This window comes from Pelobates fuscus, chromosome 4 (genome assembly GCF_036172605.1).
Source record: "Pelobates fuscus isolate aPelFus1 chromosome 4, aPelFus1.pri, whole genome shotgun sequence".
NCBI lineage: Eukaryota > Metazoa > Chordata > Amphibia > Anura > Pelobatidae > Pelobates > Pelobates fuscus.
In genome coordinates this window covers 283,233,706-283,245,829 of record NC_086320.1, presented here as the reverse complement: position 1 = coordinate 283,245,829, position 12,124 = coordinate 283,233,706, and the positions used below count along the sequence as shown (strand labels likewise).

Below are 12,124 nucleotides of genomic sequence, written 5' to 3'. Positions count from 1 at the left end.
TCAAGGACACAGATCAGGGGCAGAGCCAGCACAATTCAAACACAGCCCTGGCCAATCAGCATCTCCTCATAGAGATGAATTGAATCAATGAATCTCTATGAGGAAAGTTCAGTGTCTGCATGCAGAGGGAGGAGACACTGAATGTTTGGATGCATTTTAGGCAGCCATGACCCAGGAAGGATCTCTAACAGCTATCTGAGGAGTGGCCAGTGAAGTTATCACTAGGCTGTAATGTAAACACTGCATTTTCTCTGAAAAGACAGTGTTTACAGCAAAAAGCCTGAAGGTAATGATTCTACTCACCAGAACAAATTCAATAAGCTGTAGTTGTTCTGGGGACTATAGTGTCCCTTTAATGCTAGGGTCTGAGCTGGTCTGTGTCTCCATATGTGCATGTTTCCCCATAATAAGAAAGTAGGAGTCTACCCTATTAATACTGTGAGTGTGACAGACCCTTTTTCCCACGGGGGACCTATTGAATGGTAACTTTTCCCCACTGCTCATATCCAGCAGATAAGTAATATTTACTATGCAGAACATGTACAATAGCCATTTTCTATACATTGGCCTATATGTAGTTGATGAAGTATATGCATTCAAAGAGTGGGGATCTTGTAGACTCTAACAGGGTGAAAATTCAAAGTGAAGTTAAAGAGAATTTGGAACTTAAGGCCAGATTATCCAAACTGAAAATATAGCAGACTTAGAGGATTTTTCAGTTTGGCTATTTTGACCTTAAATTTGAAATTCATTTTGGATTCACCTTGAATTTTCACTTCGGCGAATGACCCTGTATGTAAAATGAGGAAATCTTAGGACTATTATTACAGCTTGTGTGCCCTTGTTTTGAATCGTACCAGACTCCTTAGACCACGGTATGACTACAGTAATTTCTCCTTATAACATAAAACTTACCAAATCTAGCAAGGTGAAATGATGAAACATATTCTCAACGTCTACTCACAAATAGCCATCATTACAAATGGAAAAAATTATGCAAATAAATTATTTAAAAAAAAAAAAGGCAACATGAGAAAATGGTCTTGACAGCCCAGATTGGGACTTTTCATACTATTCTAAATGAGAAGAATAAGGTTGCGTCAGAGCAGTTGGCAAGGTTCTTTGTTCTACAGGAACCAGGGAAAATCACAGAACTACTAGCAGAAAATAAATGTATTCAATAGATCTAGGCAATAAAATATATAATAATAAATGAATATATTCGATATTTGTTTAATATAATAATTGAAAAAACGTAACAAATAACAGCCAAGACAATATATAAAAATAGAAAATTTACACACACTTCTATTTTAAAGAAATGTCACCCGGTTAGTTAAAGAAACAGGTCAAATGTTCATGACAAGTCCATATTTTGTAACTCCTAATTTATATTAAACACTTACACATATTTCTTTGGCACACTTTATGAAAGTAGGTATGTATGGCGAAAATTGAGAGATCCAAACAGCTGAGAGCAGTTACGGCTAAGGAGATTTCATTGTATGTGGAACAACTGTCTGTGTGTTTTAAGTAGTAGATCCTAAACAAATGAAAAGGTAAGAAACAAAATAGCATGACCAAAATGAAGAACAAACTTTTCAGTTGTGCCCAGAATTCCTGATGAACCAACACAGAGCCTTGTATTTTTTTGACAACCTTCACAATTATGAGGATCTGTATGGTCAGAAGTAAGCAAACCACCGAGATCATAATAGCTATTATGATGTAGTTCATTATAATCACAATGTTGCTAGAAAGTTCTTTGTGAAAGTAGAAACATCGATCTGGTAAGTTGGGAATAGAGTTTTGGCCGTATACCAAGAAGGTGGGAAGAGCAATAATGAGAATGACTATCCATACAGCAGCGCTGGTTGCCACCGAATGCAGGATTCTATAAAATTCAATCTTGTCCTTATGTTGGAAAAATATAACGAATCTGGTGCCTAGCATAATCAGGTAAAATACAAAACAAATATACATGTGTATATGTATCATAGCGCTTACAAGTCTGCAAAAAATAGTGGTAAAGATCCATTTCTTTTGAATAATGTAAGCAATCCGGAATGGTACAGTGAGGAGGAAGACAGTATGAGCAACCACTAAGTTGATGACTGCTGTTATGGTGACTGAACGCGTGTTTGTTCTACAAATCAAGAAGATCATTATAAGTGTTCCAATGAATCCTCCCAGAAACACCACAGAGTAGATTGCAAGCAGGATACCATTTGCAGTGTTATCAGCTAATAAACAGTCGGTTTCATTTTGTGTGCTATTGTCTGACATTTTGTTTTATTTTTGTAGAATGACCTGAAAGAAACAACACATAACAACAGTGAAACACAGGATGTTTGTGGAAATAAATATGAATTATATTTTTACAAGTAACTGATATTAGAATAATTAAATAAGGGCACTGAATATACCTGGTGCATTCATTAAAGTCCAAAGGACCCTGTACAGAAAGTACAACATAGCCCAGTGCTGTACAAGGCCCTTCGAACTACAAAATGTCACTACTTGTACAGATTTTGCATTACAGGCTCTGAATGAGCCTGACTTTCGTCCAGATTTCAACTATACTGAATGCTGCCCGATGGCTAAAATCTAGACCCAGATTGTTAAAATGCAAGGGTTATCAATGGGGCAGCTGGCCAGTGCTTGCTAGACAGTAGCCACATTAACTAGTTAAAAGAAAAAAACAATAACAAAATGCCTATGGGGGTCAACATGCTGCCCAGTCACTAGAAAGGACCCATCCTATGGAAATGGGGCCTATAAAATAACAGGGGGACATGGTTCTTCTGTGCCCCCACCTGTAGAATTGGGTGATGGTCTTTACATAAAAAAATGGGTGTGGACAGAACACTGTCTTGCAACTTGCCGGACTTAAATGATCTGCTGCTAATGTCTTGGTGCCAGATACCACAGGACACATTCAGAGGTCTTGTGGAGTCCATGCTTCAATGCATTAGAGCTGTTTTGGCAGCATGATGGGGACCTACATAATATTAGGAAGGTGGTTTAAATATTGTGGCCGATCAGGGTAGAGTGTGGTAAGGTCAGGCTCTCTCTCTGTAACTATGTTTTGGGTTTTGATCAATGGGAAAGGTTTGGAAGATGAGAATTACAAAGTCATATATGGTACACATAGAATACATGGAATCTCATGTAACAATATCCTAAATAGAAACTAATGACTCATTTTTCTGAATAGAGCGTGGAGACACTGAACGTCTGTGCTACACACTGTGACTGTCACTAGAAATGTTACTAGGCCGAGAAATGTTTACATTAAAAATACTTCAGAGACTTTAAGCTGTAGTGGTTTTGGTGACTATAGTGTCCCTTTAATGTCAATGTCTCAAGAATATAACTTAAGGGAACTTTTAATGAAGTAATTGACAGGTGTTAAAAAGTGCATGTAAATGTGATAATACAATCCTTTAAAGGGACGGTAAAATTCTTGCTGTATAAACTGCAGCATAGATAGAAAAACCTCTATAGAGTGCACTCTTATGCAAGTATCAGTATATGCTGTATTGTGCAGGAGTTGTATCAAAACAGGAAACAGGTCAACATTTTTGTAGGATGATACCATCACACCAAAACTTAAATAGAGGCTGAGAACAAAAAAAGAGAGTGTAGCATGAGAAAGAAGCACATCATATCATCCATGATTTAATACAACCCACCTGATAAAGGTAAATAACCGAAATATACAGTTTTTTCAAACAATAGCAATGGAGTATAGAGCGAAAATCTTGACAGCCTGACTGGAGTTCGATCCATAGTTTCAAAACATAGACACAACTTTCCTATAAGCCAACATAAAACATAGTTGTATATGCAGGCAGTCTGAATATTCTCTTTACCATTCTCAGCCTCTAGCAACACTATACTTTAAGTGTAAACCTGCATTTCTAATGCTATAGTGTCCCTAGTTTTTTGGATTTCCCCCTATGTTTGATAATTAAAGGGTTAAAAAAAATCTTGTTTACATTACCGCTATCCAATGCTGAGGCTGGAAACATTGCTTTGGTGTGTTGGTATAGTCTTGATAAAAGTCAAATAAAAGGACTGAAACGTTGATCTGTTTTAATACCACTACTGCACAATAAAGAACATATTAACTTGCAGTATATTTTTCAGATCTGGACTGGATCAATCTGATTAGTTAATCTAATCACGCCTGGTTATTGGTCTCAGTTAACTAGAGTCCCCCCTCCCCCCCCTTTTTATGTTATAGGTTGATTTTGTTACAGTTCAGAGTTGATTATATGTATCTGCTAATTGTATTTTATTTTAGCCTTCAGTATAAATAAGCAATCCTAGTTAGTATGTGTCCCATAAAATGAACTTTCATCGAATGATCTAAATATAGAAAATTGAGGATCATCTTAATTGATCTAGGATGCCAATCAATCTAATATCAGTATGTGTATTATTATCATCATCAATTGGAGAACCCTACACTAAATATGAAACCAGAACCCCTGTAGTTTTCCTATAGTGATGAAAAACTGCTTATGCCAGCTGATATACAATGTTGCTCTATAACTAGATATGTATGTGCATGTGTGTGTATATATATATGTATGTAATTATAAATATAAATATATATATATATACACACACATACAAATGAATAAGTAGACACGTTTCAGGGTATATACATTGGTATACAGTGTGTAGATTCAAATTTCAAACACTTTATGAATCCCTATTTCTGTTGTCCAAAAAAATTTATTCAAAGCAAAATATATAACATGCTGCATGCATGATATTTCTTGATTTTATTAAAGACACGGAGGCTCATATTATGCATAACTCTTTCTTTATTTCCTCAGCAGCAAAGATAGAGGAATATAAATATTGTCAAAATGAAAGAAAAAACTGAACAGGCATAACAGTCAGCCAATCACATAACAGAGGAAGTAGCTATATAAGTCCTGTGTCTCCCACAATCCCCCTCTTTCTTTGCTGCTTCCTCAGACAGCTAAGTATCCATGTTTAGCTCTCTTACTTGTTGTACTTTGATTGTGGTATTTCTTGTTATTATTGCCATTTACTGATTTTACTTTGGTGTTGTGTTTATTGATGCATCCCTTGTTTAAATGTATATGCATCATTTTTATTTGTTGTGCTCTTAGTGTGCCTTGGGGATCCCTGGGGGTTTTTCCCCTTTACCGGGAGATTTTTTCTCTCCCTGCCTTTCCCTTGCTCCCTCGCGGGTGCAAACAGTGATTTTTGCCGCGGCCGGTCCTTGCTTCACGACCGCGGCTACGTGCACTTCCCTGCCCGCCCACGGTCTTACCGCGCGGGCAGAGTGCACGCGCCCCTTCCCCCGACGGGTGCACGGCCGCGAGCACTTCCCTCGCGTGCGGCGGCCATTTTGGACGGACCTCCATGCGGTCTGCCTCCTAGTTGCCGTGCAGTCGGTCGCCTCGATCCCTCCCGGGCACACTAACGGTCTGACTATTTCTTATTGCTTTTCTCTGTGGGTTACTCAACCCTTTTAGTTCTCTCCTGCCCCATTTCGTTAGTTTAAAAGTTTGCTCTTACAAACTATAGCCAGCATGCAGGATAGGGATGATGGGCCTGCAGATCCCTCTGGGGACTTTACCATGGAGACTACTGAGAGTGCTATGGCCTCTCAGGAATTTCAAGCATTGCTTGAAGCCACTATGGCTTCCTCCTTGCAGAAGGCTATTGCCTCGGCCATGGGGGCTGTCTCCTCCTCATTTACCCACTCCCTGCACTCTATGGTTGTACCTGCAGTAACCACCCCAACTTCCCAGGGTGGGGGGTCCCCTTCCCCTGCCCAGACAGTGCCTGGGGCACGTAAGGCTAAGGCCAAATCCAAAAATGTCGGCTCCCACTCCTCGATGCAGGTGCTACCTGCCATGAATGACACGCTGGAAGCGGTCACTGATAGCGCGCACCCCACGCGCAAAAGAGCCCCTGGCCGGGCTAAAAAGGCTAGACTATGGAAAAGGGCCAGAGCCCTAGATGATGGGTCGGATACCGACCGGAGTGTGGAGGATGAGTCCGACCATATGGGATATGACTCCTTTGACGAAGGTGAATCTGGCGAGGATTTGCCCCTTACGGGCGTGACCCCCTCGGGCTCCTCTGCCAAGACCAGTGGCCACTTATTAGACGCCTCTGGAGATACCAAGGCGATTCTTGACCCGCAGGGTAACCCCCTGTTCGACCCTGACGACTTGCGGCACCCCAGGTCCGCTGAGTGGGTTCCCCCAGACCATATTGCCCAATACGTGGCTAAGCGTATTCGCACCCCGATCTCTAAAGAAGGCCGCAATAAGCTGCGCGCCGAATGCCCGAGGCCTTCCCTCCCCAGCGCCGCCGGCAAAACCCCGGATATTGACCCCCAAATTGCCCAATTCCTCAATAAGTCGGGCTGGAAGCCCAAGAAGGGCCTTGACCACTCCCTGAAAGGGTGCCAGGACAAGATCCTGGATACTCTGGGGCCCCTATCGAAGTTATACGAGCTTCTTGAAGCTGCCAAATCTGGAGACTCAGTTTTGGATATGGATGTGGCCATCGGGTGGGTCCAGCGAGCTATATGCCTGCTGGGCAATGCTAATACGGCTATGTCCTCTGAGAGGCGTAAGGCGATCCTCCTAAAGATCGACCCTAAACTGGCCGCTATGACGGTGACAGAACCTGACCCGACTGAGGAGGGCTTGCTGTTCGGCTCCTCCTTTGTCAAAGACATGGGCTCCTATGTGAAGACCTTTACCGCAATGGATAAGGCGCAAGCGAACATGAAACGCATGTTCGCGCCCAAGGTTTTTGGAGGGGCCGGGCGTAGCAGGAACCGTCCGCCTGGCCGCGGTTACAGAGGCTCGCTCCGAGCACCCAGAGGTTCCTTTTTTCCGTCACGAGGCTTCCAAGACCCGAGAGCACCCACCTTCTTCCCAGCCAGAGGCAGAGCTTGGGGCTCCAGATACCCCCGCAGTAGCGCTCCTAACAGACGTCCTTACGGTGAGTACCCCTTCTTCCCCTCCCGCTCAGGTAGCGGGGAGGTTGGCCTTGTTTTATCACAGGTGGGTGGCACTGACCTCAGATGCTTGGGTACTACAGTGTGTAAGGGGATATCGCCTAGAGTTCGTTTCTATGCCTGTCCAGTTTTATCCCTTCAGAGAACTGTCTCTTCCACCAGATCAGGACGAGATGATTTCCGCGGAAGTCGTGGAAATGTTGTCCAAGGGCGCAATAGAGGAACTGCCGTTCGCCGCACGAGGCTTTACGAGCAACTTGTTCCTTGTACCAAAGAAAGGAGGCGGAGTTCGCCCCGTGATAAATCTTCGCCCTCTCAATGCTTTCCTACGTTACCAACATTTCCAGATGGAGGGCATACACTGCCTCAGAGACCTTCTACGCCAAGCGGACTGGCTGGCCAAACTGGACCTGAAGGACGCTTACTTCACAGTTCCCATTGCCGCAGACTGCAGGGACTACCTGCATTTCACTTGGCATGGCCGACGATGGCGCTTCACCTGCCTGCCTTTCGGTCTCTCTTCGGCTCCTTGGTGCTTCACCAAGCTCCTGAAGCCGGTGGTGGCATTCCTCCGAACCCGAGGGGTCCGCCTCATTATTTACCTGGACGACATTCTGATCCTATCCCAGTCGAGGGCGGACCTCCTACTACACTTGGACTGGACGACCAACCTTTTACAAGGTCTGGGATTTCTGATCAATTGGGACAAATCGGTCCTGACCCCCGCCCAGTCGATAGAATTCCTGGGCTTCAAAGTGGATTCCGTCCAACAGTTTTTGTTTCTACCGGATTCCAAGATGAAAGCCATTCGGAAGGAAATCCGGAGGGCTCTTCGTGTCTCAGACTTGTCAGTAAGACAATTGGCGAGAATTATTGGCCTCCTCGCAGCCTCTATTCAGGCGATCTTCCCGGGCCCACTACATTACAGAGCCCTTCAACGGCTCAAAGGGTCGCACCTTCAACTGGGCCACTCCTACGAATCTCGGATACGCTTGGACGCGGAGTCCAGAGACGAGTTAGAATGGTGGTTGGCACACATGGAGGCATGGAACGGGAGAGCCATTTTCGGCTCCGTCCCAGACGTAGTGATAGAGTCCGATGCCAGCTTGCACGGCTGGGGTGCTCGTTGTGGAGACGTTTCCACAGGAGGCAGATGGTCCGACATGGAGAAGTCGTTACACATCAACTGCTTGGAACTTCTGGCGGGGGCATTCGCGATCCGCAGCCTTACCCCAGGGCGGGCGAATTGCTGCGTTCTGCTCAGGATGGACAACGTGTCGGCGGTCCGTTACATAAATCACCTGGGCGGCACGAAGTCCAAAATGTTGGCGATTCTAGCGAAGGATTTCTGGCAGTTCTGCCTCTACAACAACGTCTCGGTGACGGCGGAGCACATTCCGGGTCTGGACAATTCGGGAGCGGATTGGAATTCCAGACACTTACGAGACTCTGGCGATTGGCATTTGCACGCCTCGGTGTTCCAGGGCCTGGACATGTTATGGGGAAAGTTCCAGATGGATCTGTTCGCATCACGGCTGAACACTCAGCTGCCGAGGTTCTACAGTTGGAGGCCGGACCCGGCAGCGGTGGCGACGGATGCCTTCCTCCAAGACTGGCCGCAGGGTCACCTGTACGCTTTTCCCCCGTTCAACATGATCGCACGCACGATCTCGAAACTGGTTCGCCACGACTGTTGTGTGGCGTTGGTCACCCCTCTCTGGAGATCTCGACCATGGTTCCCTCGCTTGATGGAGTTGTCAATAGATTTTCCCCGGTTGATACCAGTCTTCCAGGACCTCCTTCTGGATCCGGATGGGAACTCGCACGACCTGGTGATTCAACACCAGTTGCCCCTGATAGCATGGTTCCTTTCAGGGGACCTTGGGTTGTCTCAGACGTTCCGCAAACAACTCTCCTGCTCCTCGATAACGCCTGGGCCCCAGGCACACGAACGGCTTATCGAGCTTCATGGAGATCGTGGTCTGGTTGGTGCATGGAACGGGCAGTGGATCCCGTATCTGCCCCTCTACATCTGATCCTGGAGTTCCTCACGTTCCTGTTTGACTCGGGCAAGGCGTACCGCACGATCAACCTATCCCGCTCGGCTATTTCGGCCGGACACAGGGGTTTGGATGGTTCCCCTGTCGGCAGACATCCTTTCGTATGTCGCCTTCTCAAGGGTATTCGCCTTGCACGTCCTCCTCGGCCTCGTTTCTCTGCCTTTTGGGATGTCAACATGATGTTGCAGTTCCTCTCATCGTGGTACCCTAACCATGAATTGACTTTGAAACGGTTGTCATCCAAGCTGGTGATGTTACTCTGTTTGATCTCTTGCAAGAGGGTCTCTGACGTCAGGGCCCTGGATTGGGACGCCGTTGCATTCACCCCAGAAGGTGTTACTTTTGACATATCCAGGAGGACGAAGTCTGCATCCAAGTCGTTTACTTACCCGAGGTTTTCTGGTTGTCCGGCACTCTGCCCAGTGGATTGCGTCAAGGTTTATCTGGATGCTACACATTCCCTTCGCTCCGCTGATCTACATGATTTGTTCTTATCTTTTAAGTCACCTCACCGGCCAGTTTCGACACCTACTCTGGCACGTTGGGTGCGTTGGCTACTATCTTCTGCAGGTATAGACACCTCTGTTTTTACGCCTCATTCTGTGCGGGGCGCGATGGCTTCGAAAGCATCCTCAGTCGGATGTCGTCTAGAAGACATTATGCGAGCGGCGGACTGGTCCAGGGAATCGACCTTTCGAGATTTCTATTTCAGACCAATTGAACACATCGCATCTCGAGTAGTGGCACAGCTTTGAACTTGCATAATATGAGCCTCCGTGTCTTTAATAAAATTCCCAGATTTTACTAGTAACATGACGTAAAGTCATGATTTTATTAAAGACACGGAGGCAAGTATTATTCCCGCCCACCCTCCCGGTGTGGATTCTGGGAAAGGAGATGCTTCGGTGCTATTCAGGTATGCTTTTCAATTAGGTCTGTATTTATATCATGTATTTATATCATGTATTTGCATCATGTTTTGGATGATCTTGACCATTTTATGCTGGATCCTAATTTTATATATTTTCTATTTCAGAATACAGTTTTTTGATGGCTCCTCACGGTTATGTTTGGTAAGTCTACAGTTTTGAGTTTGGAAATTACCATATTTTTCTATCTTTTTTAGCTTGAAGTTTTCGTATTGTTTCCCGTTTCCTGTTTGGATCAAGTGGGACATCGTTATCTTACCTGGTCTTCGGTTTTCGCAAGAAAGAGGGGGATTGTGGGAGACACAGGACTTATATAGCTACTTCCTCTGTTATGTGATTGGCTGACTGTTATGCCTGTTCAGTTTTTTCTTTCATTTTGACAATATTTATATTCCTCTATCTTTGCTGCTGAGGAAATAAAGAAAGAGTTATGCATAATACTCGCCTCCGTGTCTTTAATAAAATCATGACTTTACGTCATGTTACTAGTAAAATCTGGGAATTTTAGATTGCTCCGTGGATCAACAAGCTCTCTGCATCCTTCATTTTGGATGAACAATAACACATGGCATATTACACATTCTCTATTATCCCAAAATAGAATAGAATATGTCCACATATTCTTAGGCAGATAATTCAGCATATTTGTTGGTCTTACTTTAAATAATGACCTCTAATACCTATAGCTAAGAAACCTTTAACATGGCAGTGTCATAAGATGACACTTTTTTATTGATTTTATTAGGAATAACAAGGATTGTACAGTGCTGAGTTTTCTGGGTAGACAAGGGAGGGGAGGAGCACATGTATTATAACGGGTTATTTGGTGGAATGCTTATAAAAAATATCCCATGCATTTTACACACAAGAGGACAGCAACTGCATATGTTCATTTATTTAAAATACTGCTTAGATTGTAGCAGTGCCACCACTAAAATATATAAAATAAGATGTTTCAATGCCTTTTAGAACTCAGGAGGGAACATATTTAGAAGGAAAGCTTGGGGAAGCCAGGGAAATTTGCAGCCATTGATATACATAATCAGCGCATGGCTGTCTTTCTAAAGTGCAACAAATGGACCATCAAAATTCTGCCATGCTATAACTTGTCCAGTAAACTGTGAGTGCTAATAATGGGCAGTAAAAAATGTTTTGATAAACAACAGCTCACCCACAAATTAGTATACCACACAAGCTCAAGAAAGCACTGCTGGACGTTGAAGCAAGTAGCATTTATCAATTAACTGTCACCTATCAGTTGGGCCAACAACTATTGATTTTGGACGTAACCAGGGATGTATTTACCACAAGGCAAACAAGGCATTTGCCTAGGGCGGCACTTTCTGATTTCTGCAGCACTCAATTTCCTCTCTCAGATCACAACCTCTTATCATCTGCTCTCAATAGCCCCCTACCCCGTCATCCTCCGCCTAACCCCCCTCAACTCAGAAGAAACCTGAAACCTTCTATTGACTTCCAGCAGCTGTCAGCAGATATTGATTCCCAACTTTTTCATCTCTACTTTCTCCTGTCCCTCACTGGCTATCTCCTCATTTAACACTACCCTCACCTCTGCCCTGGATGTTGCAGCCCCGCTCGAAAAATGCACCTTGAGGATAACATGCCCCCAACCGTGGACCACTAAATCAACACGCTACCTGCAGATATGTTCCCGTTCTGCTGAATGCTGCTGGAGGAAGTCACACACCCAGTCAGACTTCCTCCACTACAAATCCATGTTGCGTTTATACAGCACAGCCCTTGCCTTGGCCAAACAGTCATATTTTTCCTCCCTCATTAGCTCATGCGCAATCCCTGGAATCTTTTTAATACCTTTAACTCCCTTCTTTGCCCTGCTGTGGCCACCCCCCAAACTAACCTTACAGTCGATAGCTTTGCATGCTACTTTACCGACAAGATTGAACAGCTAAGGAAATAATTCTCACCACCTTGTCCCTCTCTTTCTCAACCACACCTGGATTATGCCTTTCCTACCCTTCAGACGTTCTCCAAGGCTACTAAACAAGAGGTGGCTGCGCTTCTGCTTTCCTCTCACCCCACCACTTGCCCGCTTGATCCTGTCCCATCTCACCTTATCAGATCTCTCT

At 44.5% G+C, this 12,124-nt stretch overlaps 1 protein-coding gene across 1 annotated transcript in view; it reads right to left on the bottom strand.

Moving 5' to 3' along the window:
• Positions 1 to 1,278: 1,278 nt before the first annotated feature.
• Positions 1,279 to 12,124, bottom strand: part of GPR141 (G protein-coupled receptor 141) — a 56,679-nt gene continuing 45,833 nt past the window's right edge. Inside the window, exon 2 of the mRNA XM_063450663.1 lies at positions 1,279 to 2,310. Coding sequence (XP_063306733.1) covers positions 1,390 to 2,286 — 897 coding nt within the window. The 5' untranslated portion in view covers positions 2,287 to 2,310 and the 3' untranslated portion in view covers positions 1,279 to 1,389. The remainder of the gene's footprint in view (positions 2,311 to 12,124) is intronic.